The sequence below is a fragment of the Plecotus auritus genome (genome assembly GCF_963455305.1).
Source record: "Plecotus auritus genome assembly, chromosome: 6".
Taxonomy (NCBI): Eukaryota; Metazoa; Chordata; class Mammalia; order Chiroptera; family Vespertilionidae; genus Plecotus; species Plecotus auritus.
The window spans coordinates 177,018,175-177,039,164 of NC_137773.1; the positions used below are offsets into that span (position 1 = coordinate 177,018,175).

General features: G+C 67.6%; 1 protein-coding gene across 3 annotated transcripts; it reads right to left on the reverse strand.

Annotated features, from left to right (window-relative positions):
• Positions 1–307: 307 nt before the first annotated feature.
• SLC38A3 (solute carrier family 38 member 3) lies at positions 308–15,828 on the reverse strand. Of its 3 annotated transcripts, none has more exons than XM_080674297.1 (16): positions 15,765–15,828; positions 8,662–8,804; positions 8,496–8,577; positions 7,969–8,084; positions 7,404–7,477; positions 7,231–7,323; positions 7,048–7,129; positions 6,053–6,135; positions 5,903–5,961; positions 4,502–4,654; positions 4,346–4,425; positions 3,992–4,092; positions 2,831–2,955; positions 2,540–2,684; positions 1,276–1,379; positions 308–1,180 (listed from the first exon to the last, which is right to left on the reverse strand). In XM_080674297.1, exons 2-16 carry the CDS (start codon positions 8,760–8,762, stop codon positions 1,076–1,078), a joined length of 1,503 nt encoding a protein of 500 aa, XP_080530423.1. In that variant the 5' UTR covers positions 8,763–8,804; positions 15,765–15,828; the 3' UTR covers positions 308–1,075. The 3 variants fall into 3 exon arrangements, with proteins under 3 accessions (XP_080530423.1, XP_080530424.1, XP_080530425.1); XM_080674298.1 differs by lacking the exon at positions 15,765–15,828 and adding an exon at positions 9,128–9,246; XM_080674299.1 differs by lacking the exon at positions 1,276–1,379 and having other exon boundaries at positions 311–1,180.
• Between the last annotated feature and the right edge of the window lie 5,162 nt (positions 15,829–20,990).

A 20,990-nucleotide genomic window follows, 5' to 3' on the forward strand; every position in this document is an offset into this window, starting at 1 on the left:
GAGGCGGGGCCTCTGCGGCTCCGGAGACCTCGTCGCTGGATGCACCTCACGTTGCCTCCTTCCGGAGCCTCTCTGTCCCACTTCCTGGGCCTCATTCATTCCCCACCTCGCCCGGCAGAAAGCAGGTCTGTGCGCAGCCTGGCCCGGGCCCAGAGCAGGGTCTGGGCACGCAGTGGCGGGACAGGGAGGGGGGGGACTCGCACTGTGCCCACCGCATCCCGGGACAGAGGCAGGAGGGCCCCCTGTCACCCCCACGTCCCAGCTCCCACGCCGCTTTCCAGGAACCCAGGCCCCAGGAGGTCAAGAACGTGGAGCACAGCGTGTGTGTCATTTTTATAAAAGGCTGCCGCCAGCCTCTCCCCGCCCCAGGGGCCCGGCCTCTCCTCCTCTTGGAACCTGAGCTTCAGCCCAGGCTCGGGTGAGGGAGTCCCAGCCTCCCCAGGGCTGGTGCAGGTGCAGGTGCAGGCAGGGGTCCCTGGGGGGGTCCCCACACCAGCTTCACCCTCCAGAGAACCTGCTGGCTCCAGGTGCAGAGTGGGGGGTCTGCTCCTGGTGGAGGGGGTGGGAGAGGGGACGAGAGCATCCAAGGACCTGAGCCCAAGTGCCTGTGAGGGGCCCGGGGGATGGGGTGGGGGGGGTTGGGGGGAGATGGGGGCAAGGGAGCTGGGGCCTCAGGGGCAGACCGTGGCCCAGCAGCCAGGTGGGGGGTGGCTGCCGGCCTGGTCCCCGCGCTGTGTGCCCCACAGGCGGTGTGACTCAGTGTCTGCCTCTGTGCAAGGGGGGGACGGGGTTTGGGGGGATCTGAGGCAACATGAGGGGAGCAGGGGTGCAGCTCCCGCCCCATGCCCAGCTCAGGAAGGCGCTGCAGCCCCGGTGCCCAGCAGGGTAGGGCCCAAGGGCCTTGGTCCTGGCTCTCTTTAAAAATAAAAACCTTTCACAGAGAGGACGTGGGCAGGGCCACGTGCCGTAACATTAGCCACGCCTTCCTCCTGGCCCTGCCTGGCCCGGGTGCGAGCAGGGGCGGCGGAGTCTGGGCGGGGGGTGCAGGATGAGTGGGCAGAACAGGACGGCTGTCCTAGTGGCTTCCTCCATGCCGGCTGGTCCCGGACACCCAGTCAATGATGATGAAACTCAAGCTCATGGTCATCAGCAAGAAGCCAAGCACAGCGAAGCAAAGGGCCTGTGGGGTCAGGGGTCAGGGGTCAGGGTCAGCACCGAGGTCAGAGCCGTGCCCTCAGCTTCATACCAGCCCCTCGGCCTCCAGGCCCCTCGCACCAGGATCTTGGGGGTGGACTTGGCAGGTTCCCTCTCGGTGGGCACGATGCGGAAGTAGAAGATGGCAGGGAAGATGAAGATGAGGCAGGGGGCGGACGTGGCACCTGTAACAAACCAGGCATGGCCGCCGAGGGCTCGTGGCCACCGACTGGCTACGTCTCAGGGGTTGGGCCCAATGAAATCAAACGGTCCCTGTAGGTGCTCTGCCCGCCAGCCCCTCCCCTTGTCCTCTGCCCATTGGGGTGGAAGGATAGCTCCGCTGGTACCAGAAGAATGTCGGTGAATGAAGCTGGCAAAGGGGAAAGGCAGGTGACGAGCTAGAGACGGAGGCTTCAGGATGCTGGGCTCCTGGATACAGCCATTCCTGAAAGCGTGTCTACTATTTGAGCCAATACATTCCTTCGTGCTTGACTCACTTTGAGTTGGATTTCGGATCTATACAACCAAGAGCCCTGTCCTTGATACCCATGACACCCGGGCCCGTGTGGCCATCCCTGCAGAGCTGGGTTAGGGAGTCGGGCTCCTGAGTTGGGTCCCCCACAAGATGTCTCAGAATTGCTGATCTTCCCAGTGCAGAGCCCCCAGCGGTTTGGGGCGGTGGGCAGAGCACCTACACTGTCGTCCCATGATCCCGGGCCTGAATCCAGGCTCCCTACCTACCAGCTGAATGGCCCTGCGACTCCCTTAGTCACTCTAAACCTCAGGTTCCTCACGTGAGAGGTGGGGGCAAGACCTCCTCTGTGGAGGCACCGCCTCAGTGGTTCTGAGTCCTCAAAAGGTGTTACAACAGCCTTACAGACAAAACCTCAGGTGGAGGCCATGCCGTGCACATGGCCAGCAGCCACCACTTCCATGTGGGTGGGAGGCCCTGGCCGGGTAGCTAAGTGGTTAGCAGGGGTCCTCAAACTATGGCCCGCGGGCCCCATGAGGCCCGCCGAGGACATGGATCCGGCCCGCCGGGTGCCGCTGCCTGTCCTGCTTAGCAGCCGACTCGTCCCGGGCCCGCAGTGCGCATAGGAATTTGTTCATAGTTTTTTTTTAAACTATAGTCCGGCCCTCCCACGGTCTGAGGGACAGTGAACTGGCCCCCTGTTTAAAAAGTTAGAGGACCCCTGAACAAGAGGAACAACAAATCGATGTTTCTCCCTCCCTCCCTCCCTCTCTCAAGTCAATTAAATAAATAAGTGTGGTGCGTGAGCTCCGGAACCCGCCCGGAGTTGCAGAGGAGAAATTCTCGGGGGACCCCTCCCGGCCAGACGCTCACCGATGATCCCGAAGATGCCCAGGATGTTGGGGGCGAAGATGACCAGCAGGTTGATGCAGGTGAGCAGGCCGATGGCGATGACCACGTGCCGCAGCCAGCTGAACTCCTGGTTCGGGAACAGCATCTGCTGGATGGCACGGCGCACCTGGCGGGAGTCATCAGCCATCAGCCCCATCTCCCACCCCGTCAGCCCCATCGCCCACCCCGCCGGCCCAGCCACCCGCCGGCCCAGCCACCCGCCGGCCCAGCCATCCGACGGCCCAGCCACCCCGCCGGCCGCCCCGGGCTCACCGGAAACAGCACGATGGGCACTGTGAGTGTGACCGCCGTCAGCACGGCCACGCGCACGCACAGGATCAGCACGTCGAACGGGTCCACCTGGCTATAGGTGTGCAGCAGCTCCGACTCCACGCGGTCTGCGGTGGTGGGAGGGGGGGTCAGCAGGCAGGGAGGGGGGTCAGCATGCAGGGAGGGGGGTCAGCAGGCGGGGAGGGGGGTCAGCATGCAGGGAGGGGGAGTCAGCAGGCGGGGGGGGTCAGCAGGCGGGGATGGGGGTCAGCAGGCGGGGAGGGGGGTCATCAGGTGGAGAGGGGCGTCAGCAGGCGGGGAGGGAGGTCAGCAGGTGGGGGAGGGTCAGCAGGTGGGGGGTCAGCAGGCGGGGAGGGGGGTCAGCAGGCGAGGAGAGGTGTCAGCAGGTGGGGAGAGGGGTCAGCAGGCGGGGAGGGGGGTCAGCAGGCGGGGAGGGGGGTCAGCAGGCGGGGAGGGGTGTCAGCAGGTGGGAGAGGGTCAGCAGGTGGGGGAGGGTCAGCAGGCGGGGAGGGAGGTCAGCAGATGGGGGAGGGTCAGCAGGTAGGGGGGTCAGCAGGTAGGGGGGTCAGCAGGTGGGGGGGTCAGCAGGCGGGGAGGGGGGTCAGCAGGCAGAGAGGGGAGTCAGCATGTGGGGAGGGGGTCAGCAGGCGGGAAGGGGGGTCAGCAGGCGGGGAGGGAGGTCAGCAGATGGGGGAGGGTCAGCAGGTAGGGGGGTCAGCAGGTAGGGGGGTCAGCAGGTGGGGGTGTCAGCAGGCGGGGAGGGGGGTCAGCAGGCGGGGAGGGGGGTCAGCAGGTGGGGGGGTCAGCAGGCGGGGAGGGGGGTCAGCAGGCAGAGAGGGGAGTCAGCATGTGGGGAGGGGGGTCAGCAGGCGGGAAGGGGGGTCAGCAGGCGGGGAGGGAGGTCAGCAGATGGGGGAGGGTCAGCAGGTAGGAGGGTCAGCAGGTAGGAGGGTCAGCAGGTAGGGGGGTCAGCAGGCAGGGAGGGGAGTCAGCAGGTGGGGAGGGGAGTCAGCAGGTGGGGGGGTCAGCAGGCGGGGGGGTCAGCAGGTGGCCGGGCAGGGGGTGGGCTCGGGCCTGGGTCCACCCTGACACCGTGCCCGTGGCGAGCGCCTGGCCTGCCCCGCCCCGCGGTCCAGCGCCTACCATAGAAGGTGAGGTAGCCGAAGAGGGCGGCCAGGAAGTACATGACGTACATGACGGCGATGGACAGGTTGGAGATGTGCTGCATCTTCCTCTTGGACGGACTGCGGTGGGGGGGGGGGGGGAGGGGCTTGGTGCCTGGCTGGGCCATGCTGGGAGACAGACCCCACGTGCCCCGGGTCTCTCTGGCATCGCCCCCTCACCATGCGCGACAAAGAAGCCTCCTTCCTGCCCCCCCCAGCCCCGCTCCCCTCCCTCGTCACCTATAGCACCTGGAGGGCCCATCACCCCCCTGCGGACACACCGTCCCCGCCGCCCCCACCAGCTCAGGCAGCCCGCCCCTCCGGCAGGACCTACTCCTTGAGCTCCGTGTAGATGGGCAGCACCTCGGGGTGGCAGACGAAGGCGAAGGCCATGATGGGGATGGTGTATGCCGTCTGGGGAGCGTGGAGACTGTCAGGGCCGCCCCCTCAGCGTCCCCCGGCCCTGCCCCCACCCCGGGCCTGTCAGAACCTGTATGTTGAGTGTGAAGTAGTTTGGGGTGCAGGAGTCTGAGCTGAAAGTCTCCTCCAGGGGCGGTGTCCCCTCCCCAAGGCTGGAGTTGCTTGTGATGTTGGCAGAGTTGGAGGGCAGTGGGCAGGGCACCTGGAACTTTTTGTAGATGACCTGGTGGGGGGGGGGAGGGTCAGGGGGGCCAGGCGAGGCTGCCTGGGAAGTCGCTCTGATCTAACCAGATGGGGGAGCTGCCTGACAGGGACCCAGGGGACCTGCCTCCTCTCTCTGACAGGGGACCTGCCTCCTCCCTCTGACAGGGGCCCAGGGACCTGCCCCCTCCCTCTGACAGAGGAGCCCAGGGGACCTGCCCCCTCCCTCTGACAGGGGACCTGCCTCCTCTCTCTGACAGGGGCCCAGGGGACCTGCCTCCTCCCTCTGACAGGGGCCCAGGGGACCTGCCCCCTCCCTCTGACAGGGGACCTGCCTCCTCCCTCTGACAGGGGCCCAGGGACCTGCCTCCTCTCTCTGACAGGGGCCCAGGGGACCTGCCTCCTCCCTCTGACAGGGGCCCAGGGGACCTGCCTCCTCCCTCTGACAGGGGCCCAGGGACCTGCCTCCTCTCTCTGACAGGGGCCCAGGGGACCTGCCTCCTCCCTCTGACAGGGGCCCAGGGACCTGCCTCCTCTCTCTGACAGGGGCCCAGGGACCTGCCTCCTCTCTCTGACAGGGGCCCAGGGGACCTGCCTCCTCCCTCTGACAGGGGCCCAGGGGACCTGCCTCCTCCCTCTGACAGGGGCCCAGGGGACCTGCCTCCTCCCTCTGACAGGGGCCCAGGGGACCTGCCTCCTCTCTCTGACAGGGGCCCAGGGGACCTGCCTCCTCCCTCTGACAGGGGCCCAGGGGACCTGCCTCCTCCCTCTGACAGGGGCCCAGGGACCTGCCTCCTCTCTCTGACAGGGGCCCAGGGGACCTGCCTCCTCCCTCTGACAGGGGCCCAGGGGACCTGCCTCCTCCCTCTGACAGGGGCCCAGGGACCTGCCTCCTCCCTCTGACAGGGGCCCAGGGACCTGCCTTCTCCCTCTGACAGGGGCCCAGGGGACCTGCCTCCTCCCTCTGACAGGGGACCTGCCTCCTCTCTCTGACAGGGGCCCAGGGGACCTGCCTCCTCCCTCTGACAGGGGCCCAGGGGACCTGCCTCCTCCCTCTGACAGGGGACCTGCCTCCTCCCTCTGACAGGGAACCTGCCTCCTCTCTCTGACAGGGGCCCAGGGGACCTGCCTCCTCCCTCTGACAGGGGCCCAGGGGACCTGCCTCCTCCCTCTGACAGGGACCCAGGGACCTGCCTCCTCCCTCTGACAGGGACCCAGGGACCTGCCTCCTCCCTGACCAGCAGCGGGGGGCACTGGGGGGGGGACTCACTGCAACGAGGAAGAAAACCATGCAGGTGAGCGAGAAGCCACTGGAGTAGCCCAGGTAGCCTGCAGAGCCGGGGACGGGGCGCTGTGAGACAGGGTCCCCCCTGGCTTGTCCTTCCCACGCCCCGTCCCAGCCCTGGCCCTGCCCTCTCACCGAGCTGCCGCATCAGAGCCAGGGGCAGGATGACGGTGACAGAGACCAGGATCACCAGGTAGTTCCCATTCATGTACCAGTCCCTGCGGGAGGGGAGTGGGGAGCGAGGTCAGAGCCACGCAGCCTGGCGTGGGGCCGCCTGCCTCCACCCCCAGCGGGGGCACCACTGCTGCCCCTCCTGGCACCGAGCCTCCTGCCCCGTCTGGCGCGGGCAGCCTGTCACGCTCCCGGGGCGAGGCGAGGGCCCTCCATCAGGCTCTGCTGTTTTCTCAGGACCCGGAGGTCTCAGGACCCGGAGGTCCGGCCCCGCCTCCCCAGGGGCGGCCCAAGGGGCCAGGGCGGTGGCGGGATGAAGAAGCTGGCTCTGCGGGGCGAGCCTTTTCCATGGGGTCTGGGGACTTGCCCACAACCTGAGCCGCTGTGGTCCCTCCTGCCTGCCCATGGGCAGGGCCTCAGGGAACTGAAGGGGCAGGGACCGGACCGTCCTTCTGGGCAGGCCCCAAGGCCAGCTCCTTGGAACAGCCCAGGGGTGGGGGTGGGGGTGTGCTCTCTGCGGCAGCCCCTCTGCTCGCTGGCTGTGGCCGGGGCGGCCTCTGTCTTCTCCGCCCGACTCACCAACGTGGCTGAAGCCATCGATCGGCTGAACTGAGGACGGGCAACTGGGACACCCCGGGCCTAATCCCTTGGGCGGGGCTAAGAGCCACAGCAGGAACAGAGGCGCTTAGAGCTAAGCCCGAGGCTCTGGGGTGCTCCTGCGCACAGGGCCCCGTGCCCTCACCCCACCCACGTGGCTCTCCCGGGGGTCCCCCTAAGACTAGGTGCTTCATAGCCAGGCGGGGCTGGATGTTAGCCTTCCTGGCAGCTGTCTGCCCCTCCCCCAGCCATTGTGGGGTCTCTCCCACTAGCCCCACCTGGGCTCCCAGGGCCCGGGGTGGACATGGGGGGTAGACGGGGGCCTCCCAGCCTCAAGCAGCCCACCCCACCCTGGGGCTCACGAAGTTTTCTCCTCCAGGTTCAGGAAGGTCTGTATGACCAGGGGCAGCTCGGACTTGATGATGTACAGGTAGCTGGACATGGCTGGGGGAGGGGCGGGCAGGCACCGGGTCAGCAGCCAGCCCTCCCTCAGAGCGCCCCCTCCCTGCCCGCCTGGGCCTGCCCGCTGCCCGCCCGCCGCGCACCTCCGATGTTCTGCAGCGTGATGGCCAGGGCGGCCGCCAGCTTGCCGGGGGTCCCGAAGGCGCGGTAGCCCAGCTGCTCGTAGGCACGGATCCCTGGGGGCCAAGGGGTCGAGTCAGGAGCGCCCTCCCGCCGCGCCCCACCCCTGCCCCCCGCAGGTGGGCCCGAGGCTCACCCACGACCCCCGAGGACTTGAGCAGCAGGTGGATGGAGTAGCTGGAGAGCAGGGACACGGCCGTCAGCAGGAACCTGGGGCGATGGAGAGAAAAGACCCCTGGGCTCCCCTGGCCGCGGAGGCGAGGGGCCCCGGGAGGTGTGGGGGAGGGGTCTGGGACCAGGTCTGGACCCCACAGGCACATGCTCAGCAGGCCCGGGGGGGGGGGGGACAGTGAGCCCCCTGGCTTGACCCAGAAGGACCGTGACCCAGAAGAGGCCCTGCCAGCCGCCGCTCCTTGAGTTCCTGGAACAGACGTGTGTCCGCTCGGCTGCGGGGCAGCGCTCCCCAGTAAGGACACGTGTGCACACGGGCCTGGCCATGGGCTCCACCACCGTTACCACCGGAGGGCGCCCGGCCTGCCCGCAGCTCCGCGGTCCGCTGGGGGGTGAGGTGCATTGGCCTGGCTGGGGCTGGCACCTGGGCCTCGGGACAGAAAACGGGGGGGGGGGGGGGGCGCTCCTGGGAGGTCCTGGGGGTGGCCTGCCTGGGGTGCCGTCTGTGGGAGGGTGGGGCTGGCACTCACAGGAAGAGGACGATGCCCGTGTTGGCCATGGCGAAGGCCAGTCCCAGGATGCCGCTGCCCATGATGGCGTTGCTCAGGTTGAACACGGACATCCCGAACGAGGTCTTCCCCTCAAACTGCGGCGGGAAGGGGCGGGTCAGCAGGGGACGGAGCTCAGCATCCCCTCCCTGCCCCTCGGCCTCCCTCCCTCCCCGCCCTGGGCGCCCCCTCCCTGCCCCCTGCCCCCTGCCCCCGCCCCCGCCCCCAGGGTGCCTGAGCCCCTCCCTGCCCCCTGCCCCCCGTCCCCGCCCTGCCCCCAGGGTGCCTGAGCCCCTCCCTGCCCCTGCCCCCCGCCCCCGCCCTGCCCCCAGGGTGCCTGAGCCCCTCCCTGCCCCCCGCCCCCGCCCCCGCCCTGCCCCCAGGGTGCCTGAGCCCCTCCCTGCCCCTGCCCCCCACCCCCGCCCCCAGGGTGCCTGAGCCCCTCCCTGCCCCTGCCCCCCACCCCCGCCCCGCCCCCAGGGTGCCTGAGCCCCTCCCTGCCCGCTCACGTCGGTGAAGTGCGGCTCCTTGCCCGGGCTTTTCTGTAGGAAGCCCTCGTCCTCCACACGGCTCCGCCGGGGGCCTTGGACCCTGCAGGCACAGGCCAGGCAGGGGTCAGCTCAGCCCCTCTGCGCCGAGCCCTGGCGGCCCCCCCCCCCCCCCCCCCCCGCTCACCTCTCATTGCCTGCAGCGGGGGTGCCCGCTGGGTGCAGCCCCTCCGAGTGCTTGCCATTGGGCACCAGCTCCACCATCTCCGTCTGCAGAGGCGCCTCCATGGCCCCGGGAACAGCCTCGCCCTCGCACTGACACTCAGAAGCCTGCAGAGCCCACGGTCCCTGGGTCACCCCGCGCCCAGGCCCAGGCCCAGCCCCCACAGGAGGTCTCAGCCCCGCACCCAGGCCCAGGCCCAGGCCCAGCCCCCACAGGAGGTCTCAGCCCCGCACCCAGGCCCAGGCCCAGCCCCCACAGGAGGTCTCAGCCCCGCGCCTCCCAGGACACCCAGGGCACGGCGCCAGCTGCTCTGCCCGCAGCCCCCCTGGAACCTGCCCGTGGGGGACCAGAGCTTGGACGCCTGGGTCGCCATGGCGTCCTGAGGGGCACCTCCGCCGGTACACGGTGCTCCCCTCACACCCCAACACACACACGCCGGCCCAGCAAGCCCTTAAGGCCTCAGTTTCCCCATCTGGGAAGGGAGGGTCAGTCGGAGGCCCTAAGTTCAGAGCCCAGTGGCACCGGGAGGCTGGATGCTGAGTCCCAGGCCCCCATGTCCCACTCGGGGGGCCTGGACTGTCCCTTCCCTGAAGTTAATGCCGGGAGACGGTTTCCTGTGCCCGCTCTGTGTGCCAGGGGCCTCCTGGCCAACCTAGAGTGGCACGGCCCGACGGCTGGAGAAAGGGTGAGGGCTGTGGGCCCGGTTCCCAGCCGCCCGGCGGGCGCTGCTGGCAGCCGGAACAAAGGCCCCTCTGTGGGCTCCGAGCTGGCGCTGGGAATGGCAGGCGCGGAGGCCACCCCCTCGGAGCCAGGAGGCCTGAGGCAGTGCTGGGTGCCGGACACCTGGGACCTGCCCGCCCGCCGCCTGCAAGGGGCCCTTCTGGGAAATGGGTGCCCCGGGCCCTGTTCTCTGGGCCACACAGGCCTCACCCTCCACCAGCCCTGGCCTCAGGCCCCGCTTTCCCTCAGGCCTCTCCTTCCCTTCAGGGAGCCCCCACCCTTAGGTGCCCACTGCCAGGGCCCTTCGAACAGCCCCCCCTTCCTGGAGCCCCAGGCCAGGGCTCAGGGCCTTGCCAGTGGCAGAGGCACCTGGGCCATGGGACCAGCCAGCCCCCTTTCCTGCTTTGGGGCGTGGCTCCACTGGGGTTCATGGAACTAGCCCTGCCCCGCGCCGCTCCCCACCCCCAGTCATGCTCACTGCCCGGACAGCTTGCTGGCCCCTCTCCTGACCCTGGGGACGGGAGCCACCCACCTATCACCAGAAGGCACCTGGGCACGGTGCCCTCGGGATCTATAAGGCGAGTCTGAAGGCCAGTTGGCCAGCAGGAGAGCCGAGGCCAGCGTGGTGACCAGCGAGCGGGCAGCACTGCCAAGCAGGTCAGCCAGAGCTCCGTCCTGCGCCCAGCACCCCCTCTGCTTGGGAGTCCTGGTCCTGCCCTGAGCCCTCTGTCCCCACTCAGAACCGGATGGTCTGGGGGTTGCTCTTGAACCTGGAGCACCAGGACCTCAGGCCTGGGAATAGGGGAGGGGAGGGGAGGCCAGCCTCGGGCCTCGGGCCTCGGGCCCCGTGTCCTGGGGGCCGCAGCCACACCGAACGGACCAGAGGACCGCCCCCCTCTGCTCCAGACCGGAGTTCAGATGCCAGACATGTTGTTCCCGGGGACCCCACACCTGGCACCCTCGGACCCCCTCCATCTGCCTCTCCTTCCTCTGGTGCGGGAGTCTGGACCCTCCTCTCCTCCATCCAGCCCTGCCCTCAGCACCTTGGATGTGAACATCTCTTCTCACGCCTCGTCCCTGGACCAGATCCCTGACGTCAGCCTGCTTCGCCACCCGTGCCGTCCAAGGGCCCCAGCTGCTGTGGAGGTGCCAGCACCTGGTGTGCTGAGTCACTCCAGATGCCCCAGCTCTGAGCTGGGGTTGCCCTCCCGGGCCTCCCACCTGGGCAGGCCGGGACAGGCCCTAGGTGCTGAGTCGGCAGCCTGCTCAAAGCGCCCTGCTCTGCCTTAATATCCCTCCCTCGCAGCCAGGCACTGCCTCCAGGGAGACCACAGCCCCCAGCATGGTCATGGCCAAAGTGCTGGGGGCCAGCCTCCAGGTTCCTCACTCCCAGCAGGACCAGAGCGTAGACTTTCAGGGCCTGTCTATTACTCACAACCAGGCCCCGCTGGGTCTTGGGCTGGCCTGGGATCCCAGAGAGGACATGGGTACGTGGACCCTCAACCGGCTTTCAGTCTGGAAATGACAAACGCGCAAACCCCTCACCACCACCTTCGGGCTCTTGCTGCAACTGAGTGTGAACTGCATAGTGCTGGGACTCAGAGAAGGGGAGAGCGAGGCATCACGGAAGGCTTCCTGGAGGTGGCGGCGAGGGGGTCAGTTCTGAAATTCCAGTGGGAGTCCCCATGGTGGGGAAATAGGAGAGAGTGGTTCAAGCAGGGTACACAGCGTGGGCAAAGGCCCTGGGGTGTGGCGTGAGGCAGGCTGTGAGGGGGGGAGTGAAGGTTCCGTGGCCATAGGCAAGTCTGAGAAGCCTTGAAGGCCAAGTCAAGGAGTCGGTCCTTCCCTCTAGGGCAGGGCTAAGGGCTGGGGGCCCAGGGTGCACATGAGCACTGGCCTGGCACGCAGACCCCCAGCCATCCCCTGAGGCCGGCCGCCGTTTCTGACACCCTCACCCCTCACCTCGGGCCCGCCACTCCCCAGGCTTCTCTCTACCAGGGGGTCGGGGTGGACTCAGGGGACCGCCCCCCTAAGGAAAGCTGCCCGCAGACACTCTCTGGGGAAAGCCTCTGCGTCCAGGCTGAGCCGCCCTGCCTCGCCGCGTGCCTCTGGGCAGAGGACCCCCACTCAGAACTCAGTGTCTGCCTGTCCTCCTGGGGTCCCGTGAGGTCTGACCACAGCTGGGGACAAAGCGAGGCCTCTGCCCCCAGAGCACACCCCGGGCTCGGGAGCTGGGCTGTGGGCGGGGCGATCCCCGTGACCTGAGGTGGGTCATCAGGATGGCATCTGTCACGGGCCAGCAGGGGCCGGGGCAGGAAATCGATGGCCAGGCCACTGCCCCGGCCTGTTTGTTCTGCTGGGAGATAAGGGCGCGGGGACAGAGCAGCAGGCAGCGCCCGCCCCCGCGCCGCGCCGCGCCACCACGGGGTGCGAACTCGTCAGGCGCACCTTGGCAGGTGTGAGCGTGGCTAATTAAAGACTCCGAGGCCCGATCCAGGCGCCGCGTGTGTCAGCCGCGGTGGGAAGCTGCTTTCCTCCCCATCCCCGCGGCGGGAGCGGGAGGCAGCCTCGCTGTGCCCCTCGGTCCTGTGGCCACAGCCTGGTGGACGCACAGTCCCACAGAGCTGGCTGCCATGGCCCCCCGCTTCCCGTGCCAGGGCAGCCTAACCTAGCCCAGGTCTCCGAGGAGAGGCAGCGGGCCTGGAGGCTCCTTCGTGGCTACCCTTGGGGGTCTCAGGGATGAGGGTTGCCCCAGTTCCAGCTCCCCCATCCTGATCACTCACCCCCTTGGCTGAGACAAGGTGCCCCTTCCAGCCTGGCACCCCTCTGCCCACCTGATTCCCCAGACTCAGAGGGAACACACCCTCCCAAGGCAAGCTGTCGGCTAACAGGGAGACAGGACTCCCCCCTCTGGACTGCGTGTTTTCAAGGCACAGCCACAAGGATCGGCTCGCTGAGGTCAGGGGTTCAGGACCAGGGCATGTGGGAGTGTGTCCAGAACAGGAGAGGTGTCACACCCCCGCCCCGCCCCGCCCCCAGCACCTCAGCTCCCGATTTTGACCTCAGTAGACCCAATTCTCCATCCACCACGCCCTCCTTGTCAACAACACCGGGTAAGTGGCCAGTGTGTGGCCAACACCGGCCGGTGGCACGCAAGAGGGGCCCACGTGGGGAAGGTCGGTGACCAGAGCATCGCTGCGGTGGCCACACCGCTCCCCCTCCCCTGGCTCCCGGCCCTGTGCCTGGGGCTGCGCTTCTGTTTTCTGGGCGTCTGGAAGGGGGGGCCGGAAGGTGGACTTTCCTGTGTCGGGGTGTGTTTTCTAGACACTCAGCAGATGCGTAGAGCTGGGCCTTGCCCTAGCCCCAGACACCTAGGCCTCCCCGCCCACCAGCCCTGGACCCTCCTCGCTCAGGCTGACCCCGGAGCGGCTGTAGCTGGAACCTCTCGGCGGCTCGAGTCGGGACCAGAGCCAGCAGCAGCCCCCGCCCCCGCTGCCAGCCCGCTGAGAGGGACGTGTAGCCTGAGGCCCAGCTGAGGCAAAGGACAGGACATCACATGCCTGGGGCCCCCAGGAGCAGGGAAGACCCCGAGCCAGCCAGCCCATCCTCCTCCCTGCTGACCCGGAATCCCCTGGAGGCGGCCAAATATTTGGACAGCCGGACTTCTGGCCCCAAAGAAAGCTGGAGCAGGGGCCCGGGGCAGCTCAGGACTCATCGGAGACCCCGATGGGGGGGCTGACGGCAAGGTCAGCTTGGAGGAGAGGCTCCATCCAACGTCCAGAAGAAGCAGAGAGAGGCAGGGGGAGGGAGGAGCGGCAGAGAGAGAAAACACGCCGACACATGCTGTCCATGAGCCCTGATCCCGACGGGGACAGGGGGTCAGAGAGGTGCAGATGGACAGAGGGACACAAACAGAGAGAAGTACACCGAGGGAGGCGGCTGGACATTCAGACAGGGAGAGAGAGAGACGGACAGCCAGAGGCGGCTCAGCCGTCAGTGATAGCCGGACGGAGAAAGAGACAGAGGCCAGACAGCAAGGGACAGAGGAGAGTCAGACACGGCCCAGGAGCACAGGCAGCCAGAGGCCCAGGTGAGCAGGCAGCAGACCCAGGGGGCCCTGCAGGGGTGACCAGGCAGGACCCTGGAGGCCCCACCGAAAGGCTGCTGTGGCGTTTCCAGGTTCCCACAAAGGCAGGTGCCCCCCCCCCCCAGCTAGGTGCAGGGACATCCGGAGGGTGTGGCTGAGCCCACCGGGGGGTGGGGGGGCCACAGGCCGGGCCCAGCTGAAAACACCCCCTTGCCAGCACCACGGCACACAATGGGAGAGATATGCGGAGAGGACGGCGGTGGGAGTGACCCCAGCCTCGGGGGCCCGCACGTGTGAAGACGTGCCAGCTGAGGGGCTGTACAGGACGTGGCCTGCAGAGCGGAAATCCAAAGCCCAGCCACCCTGAGCTGCTGGCCGGAAGGCCCCTCCTGCCCCAGCAGCCGGGCCTTCCCTTCGCCCCCCAGAGCCCTGCCTGGTCCCCTAGAGCACCCCACCCACCCCACATTTGTCTTCTTATTCGGAGTCAAAGGCCAGCCCTCCACCCTCCAGACTGAGTGTGCACAGGGCACGCAGTAGGTGCTCAGTAAATGTTGTTAAACACGTAAAAGGGGTTCAAGGTCCTTGGCAAGCTCCCAGCCTACCTCCCTGGCTCCAACGGCAGCTGGCCCGGCCGTGCCTGGTAGGGCACCCTCCCACGGGGCCCGTCCCACGACGCACAGGCCGCCCCCCGCCCCCCCAGCCTTCTGCACACAGACGCCAAACTCCCCCAAAACACGTTCCCCTCAAACTGAGGGCCTGTCCCCACACCCAGCCCAGACTTTCAGAGTGCGCTCCATTCCGTCCAAAAACCTGCCCTGGCCCCACCCAGACACCATGAACCCCCTAGCCTGTCCCATTTTGCCTCAGCTTCCCCATTTGTCTAAGGCTCCTTGCTGGGGCAGCAGACACCAGGACAGGGGCAGCCACCGCTCTTGCTCCGGCCTCCCGGAGCTCTGGACTGGGGGGTTTTGTGTGCTTTGGGCCAAAGGGACCAGCACTGAACCAAGGGGTGGCCCGAGAAGCCAGCGAGGGGACAGGTGTCTCAACCAAGTTCTGAGACACGTACCCCACCTCCACCAGAGACAGCCCCCGCCCCCCATGCCCAGGAGTCAGAGATTCTCACTCCTGCTCCAGTCTTCCCAGTCCTCTGAGAGAGGCGTCAGGCCTGGCCTCCTCCACCCGACTCCTGCCACCTCTGGTGCTTCCTACAGGAAGCCTTCCAGGCTTGTGCAAAGCTCCCTCCTATGATGGCACTGTCCCCGGTGGCTTTCTGTGCTCCAGACTGAGCACCTAGGAGGCAGGTGCTTGCTTTCCAGAAGGAAGGAGCCCATGCCAGCCTGTGCACGGCGGTGGGGACGGGACAGGCCTCCAGGGGAGCCAGGGACCCAGGTCCTCATGGGAGGAAGGCAGGCCTGGGAGTCTGCAGGAAGGATGCTCCTGGGTTGAGGTATCCCCACAGTGCAAGGACCTTTGCCTTAGCCGCCCTCGGACCTGGAGCCTATACCTGGGCTTAGGGCTCAGGTCAGTGGGGGGGAGAGGGCGGGTCCCCACAGGCCCCGCCTCAGAGCCCCCCTCCCAGACCAGGTGTAAACAATCGGGCTCCTAGCATTGGCCCGGCCACTTCTCACCGCCCGCCGGGCCTGAGCACCTGGTGGAGAGGAGCGCACATCGAGCCCCGCCCTCAGGTTCGGGCGCCAGCAGCGCCCGGTGCCCGCATGCCCGCTGGCCCGGCTGCAAATGGCACAGGCTCTGGGGCCAACATGTGCCGCAGCTCCTCAGGCAGCCCGGCCCGATCCGCCCTCCACCCCCTGCCCGGCGCAGCTGGGTTAAATAGACCGGCTCCCCGCCTGCTAACCGGCCGGTTCGCCGGCCAGGTGCCCGTCGGGGCGGCGCTCCAGGGTCGCTCCGGGCCCTCTCGGCCCCCCTCGGGCCCTCTCCAGCCCGTCCGCACAGGCCGGGCCTCGGCAGCCCATCGGGTGTCGCCGACCTGCTGTCCCGCCCGGCCCGGCCCTGCTCCGAGGCCAGGGCGACAGGGCGCCCCTCCCGGGGCACCTGCTCCCGCTCCGAGCGGAGTCCGACACGCGGGTCCCAGCCCTGCGTCCCAGCGCGCGCGGCTCGGGGGCTCCGGGGCTCGGAGGCTGGGCGCCGGCCGCGGCGGGGCGGGCGGGGGAGCGGCCGGAGCCGGCTCCGGGGGGAGGGTGGACCGCAGGGCTCGGCCCGTGCAGCGCCGCGGGGCTGGGGTCGGGGCCCCTGGCGGTACCTGGCTTCGCGGTGGGGACGCGCGGTGCTCGGCTCTCGCGGCCGCTGCCTCTCTGCTCCGGCCCCACGCGGGGCAGGGGATGAAGGAGCCGGCCCCGCCCCCGGCCCGCCCCCCGCCCGCCAATCCCCCGCGGCCCGAGGGAGGCGGGGCGGGTCCCGGAGAGGCCAGGCCCCGCGGGCCGGCCCAGAGCTGCGTGAGCGTTAGGGAGCCCCTAGCCGCTGGTCCGGGAGGGCGCATTTGAATCTTGGGGGGGAGGGGGGAGCGGGCGAGGAGGGAGGGGGAAATGCCTCTGTTCAAAGCAGACTCCCTGGGAGCCCCCTACACCCCGAAAGGCTCAGCCCTCACCTCCCTGAGCCGGAGGGGCCCTCCAGCCAAGTGGAGTTGGAAATGGGCAGGGCGCAGGGCTCAGCCTAGTGAGATGCCTGAATGGGGGCTTGCAGACACCCCGCGGCCTCCCCACCTCCTCACCCTTGCCAAGCAGAGGTGGGGTAGGGATGCGGCGGGGGGGGCGGGGGGGCGGGAAGGGTGTCCCTGCATCAATTCTGTCCTCATCCCAGACATTCAGACGCAACTGAGGCTGAACAGATGGGACAGGAGCCGAGGACAGGAGGGAGCCTCTCCTTGCCGGACCTCCCTGGCCGCGTCCCCATTTCTTTATTTCTGAGTAGGAGACGGCTGTCAGTCTGCCTGTGGGAAGTGGGGCTGGGACTTGATGCCCTGGAACAAGGGGTTTGGGGGTGGCCCTGTTTTGGGCTGGGGGCTCCCATACTACTCTTACCTGCTTCCCACCCAAGACTTTGGTGTCCAGAGGTGGGAGGTGGGTGCTAAGGCCCCCAGGCCCAGCCGGCAGGGAGCAGGGGGAGGCCTTTACCTCGGAGGTGAGCTGGGGGGGTGCATTCCCAGAGCAGCTGTGTCCAGCTGAGAAGCCACTGGCTCTGACCCTATGAATCCTGTGGCCTCCTCTGGCCCCAGCCTGGGTGTCTCTGTGTCTGAGTGCTCCCCCCCACCCCCTGGTGCTGGGGGACGCCTAACCCCTGTGCTCCTGTGCTGGGAGTCAGGACTCCCGGAGTCTCTTCCTACTGACTCACAACATCGCCACAGCCAAGCCTCAGTGTGCCTCAGTGTCCCTAAGTGTCACAGGAAATGGCTCCGTCTTTTCCCATGGCCTGAGGGGGGTGGGGGCGGGGAAGCTGTGAGCCAAGGGCAGGGATCGGCTTAGGCTGGAGCGCCAGAGGCCTGGGAGGGCTAAAGAGACAGGCGCTAGGGAGGGGCCATGCTGAAAACCTCACCCCCCACTCCGCCCTCCCTCGCCTGAAGGACGGAGGGACTGGCTTTCCCTCTTGATCTGGAGCTGGTGGAATCCCCAGGTCAGAGCTGACCTTGGTCATGAGGGACCCCAAGACTTTCACCCTCCCAGGGGCTTGAGGACTGCCCGGGGGACAGAGTCAGATGGAGGGGTTCTGACCAGGGTCGCCGGCCTGGCCCGTCTGCACCCACAGAACCCTGGGTGCTCACAGGAGCCATTTGCAAAGGGCCGGTGCTTCCACTGGGCGGTTCGCGAGGGGCCAGGCCTGGCTTCAAGGTCACTCAGCATGTGGGTGTTTAGGTCCTCGATCCAGAGGGGAGGAGCGGGGGTGGCTGGGCTGGGCTGCTGTGGGAGGCCGAGGCGGCATGATGTGGGGTCCCTGGGCCAGGCCGGGTGGGGGGAGGGGCTGCCTGTTTGTTGATGCTGGGCCTGGGCCCGGGCCAGGGCAAACACAGCTCCCAGCCTTTCCCGCCACCTGCCCACTCTCCCAGCCCAGCCTGTGGTGGCCGGACAGCTGGCAGCCAGGATGGGGCTCAGAACTGCCGGCGCCTTCTCCCAGAAACCAGAGGGAAGGGCCGTCTGTCCATGCAGCCGGGTGGGGGGCAGCCGCCTGGAGTGGAGGCGGGCAGAGCTTTATGGCTTCATCTCAGCCTTCAGCCCAGCCCCCCTCACTGCCCCATCTCCCACCCAAGAGCCTGCCAGGCCCCCGAGGGTTACTCAGCCCTCCTTCCGGGGCTGGACCCCTCGCTCTCCTGCTCCCTCTTCAGTCATGTCCTGTGGCCTCTGGGCGGACAGCCTCCTCTCCCCATGCCGCCCGCCCCTGCCACCCCCTGCCACCACCATGCCACCCCTGCCACCACCATGCCCCCCCTGGCACCACCATGCCCCCCTGCCACCACCATGCCACCCCCTGGCACCACCATGCCATCCTCCCCTGCCACCACCATGCCACCCTCCCCTGCCACCCTCCCTGGCACCACCATGCCATCCTCCCCTGCCACCACCATGCCCCCCCTGCCACCACCATGCCCCCCCTGCCACCACCATGCCACCCCCTGCCACCACCATGCCCCCCCTGGCACCACCATGCCCCCCCTGGCACCACCATGCCCCCCCTGCCACCACCATGCCCCCCCTGCCACCACCATACCACCCCCTGCCACCACCATGCCACCCTCCCCTGCCACCACCATGCCACCCTCCCCTGCCACCACCATGCCACCCTCCCCTGCCACCACCATGCCACCCTCCCCTGCCACCACCATACCAGCCCCTGCCACCACCATGCCACCCTCCCCTGCCACCACCATACCAGCCCCTGCCACCACCATGCCACCCTCCCCTGCCACCACCATACCAGCCCCTGCCACCACCATGCCACCCCCTCCCCTGGCACACCAGCCACACAGTGAGCCCAGACCCTGTCTGCCAGTGAGGCCCCTCTTCGCCCCACCCATCCTCCCCAGAGCCCAGTGTCATCGGTACTCACCCCGCCCACAGGACCCCCTGCAGGCGCCCCCTCCCTCCCTCCCTCCCTGCCCCTCCTCCCAGTTGGCCTCTCCACCTTCACAGCCGGCAGCCACTCAGCCACTCGCTCTGCTGCCTTCACTTGCTCCTGGTTCCCCACCCCACCTCACCTCCTGAGCAAACTCCTACTCATCCTTCAACGCCCAGGTGGAAGGTCACCTGTGAGAACCCTCTTCCTATGGGTCCCATGGCTGCTCGCCTTCTGGCCCCCACCGCCCAGCCTCAGGCCTCGGGGTGCTCTCTCCAGGCCGGCTGGCCAGAAGGCGCCTGCAGGTGGGCGGAAAGCTGATGCTGGGGAAGCCCCCCGGGGGCCTGTCTGGGGGCGGGGGGGAGGGGCGGGCGCCTGGATGGAGGAAACAGCTCGGCCACAGGAAAACAGGAGCCCCGACGGTCAGGGCTGCGTGCTGGGCGCGACATGGGCCTGGGGTCACGCTGGGGGTTTCTAGGGCTCCATGTGCCCGGGTTCGGGACCCCTGCCTGCAGCTCCTACTACCCTTCCCCGCCTGGAGCCTGGGACACTCCCCCTCGAGCATGAGGAGGGGCTCAGCTGGCACAATTCAGGGGAGGAGAGGGGCCCTCCTCTCTAGTCCTTCCCCAGCCACAGTCCCAGAGCTGGTGACCTCTTGTCCTCCAGTCTGCGTGCCCGCCCTCTCTCCCCTGAGACCTGGCCCCCAGCTTCTCTGGCCACTGAAGCGGCTTAATGAGCCCAAGTCACACGGGCCGAGCGAGTGCCTGCGGGGAGGGCCGAGCCCCCACGGCTACCGGTCAGGTCCTGACGTCAGCGCATTCCCGGCTGCCAGGCTCCTCTAATCTCTGCTCGCGGCCGGCCAGGTGAGTCCCGCCAGAGCCAGAGCTGAAGGCCGCGAGGGCCCTGGGGCACCTTGACGTGGCAGGTGGGGCCGGATGGTGGCGGGGCCTGCAGTGGGCGCCCCTGCCCACATCACCAGGCCAGGCCGTGGCCAGCGCTCTGAGCCTCTGCCCGGGGCTGTGGATCAGGGTGTCCTTACACTGGGGTGCTGAGTGGGCCGCGGAGGCTTGCCAGCCCCCCCGACAGGGCGCTTGAGGCGAGGCACCATCCCAGCCCCTGGGGCCCAGGAATAGGGCTGAGGACCAGGCAGAGGGTTAGGGATGCATGGAAGGGGACCCCTGGAGGGGGTCCGGCCCTGCGTGGTGTTTGGGCTTCTCTCTGAACCCTGCCCAGGAAGGCTGGGGCGCTCACTACCTTTCTTCCAAGAGCAGGCGGCTCTGTGGGAGACCCCACGGGCCCCCCTCCAAGCCACCACCTCCAGCTCCCCGCAGCTTCGTCCTCCTCCTGTCTCTCCAATGAAGTCCTGTTCGCCTCTCCCCGCCCGCCTCACTCCAGCAGCTGCGCAGGCAGAGGGACAGGCCCGCTCAGCCAGGCCCAAGACCACCCCGCGGGGGCCCTAACCCACTGGCCCGAGCCCCATCTTCCCCTCAGGCCTTTGAGCAGCACCAGCGTGGTGCCCACGTGTCCTGGGCTCCCTAACCTACCAGTGTCCCCCCAACCCCGTGCTCAGGTCCAGGCACCTCCCTCCCCCTCCAGCCCCCCAGGCCGCAGGCTCACAGCTGCACCCCAGCTCCAAGAGCCAACGGCCTCCTGGTTGGTGTTGCCCGTGGCCACAGGCCTGGACATCCGCCCCTTCAGTTTCCTCTGTGGTCCAAGCTTGCCGGGGGCGTCACGTGCACGTGGCCAACAGACCCGGATGCTGTCGCTGAGCCCCACTCCTGGGGATGCTGGCCCCACGGGGTAACGAGGACCTGTCGTCCCATATCTACCCCCGGTCCACTCACACCGGTCCCAGGAAACATGTGTGCCCCTATATGTGTTTTTAATCAAAAATTTTAATGATTCGTTTTTCTAGAAGCAGATTCGGAAGATATCACTGATGATCGTGTTTCCGTTAAAGTCAGGAAAAATAAAATTATACATTGTTTTAGGTGTAAGAGAAATACTTAAGCCCTAGCTGGTTTGGCTCAGTGGATAGAGCGTCGGCCTGGGGACTGAAGGGTCCCGGGTTCGATTCCGGTCAAGGGCATGTACCTTGGTTGCGGGCACATCCCCAGTGGGGGGCGTGCAGGAGGCAGCTGATCGATGCTTCTCTCTCATCGATGTTTCCATCTCTCTATCCCTCTCCCTTTCTCTCTGTAAAAAATCAATAAAATATATTTTTTTAAAAAAGAAATACTTAAGCTTAAAGTAATATTTTGCATTTTAATATACCTACTGTCAATCATGTCAATGTTGTTTTCCACTAAAGTTATGTGAGAAAATGAACCATTAAAAATACAGGCAGCGCATACAGGAGGGGACATCTCTCCTTCCGCCCGGCTCCAACGTGGCGCCAACGGCTGCCCGGGGCCTCTCGGATTTT

Bases quoted from the DNA above. Each gene is read 5' to 3' on its own strand.
- SLC38A3 (XM_080674297.1), bottom strand. From the start codon at position 8,762: ATGGAGGCGCCTCTGCAGACGGAGATGGTGGAGCTGGTGCCCAATGGC. The intron at 7,324-7,403 runs GTGAGCCTCGGG...CTTGGCCCCCAG, and splicing joins CAAGTCCTCGGGGGTCGTGG to GGATCCGTGCCTACGAGCAG. The intron at 1,380-2,539 runs GTGAGCGTCTGG...GGTTTGTTACAG, and splicing joins GGGCATCTTCGGGATCATCG to GTGCCACGTCCGCCCCCTGC.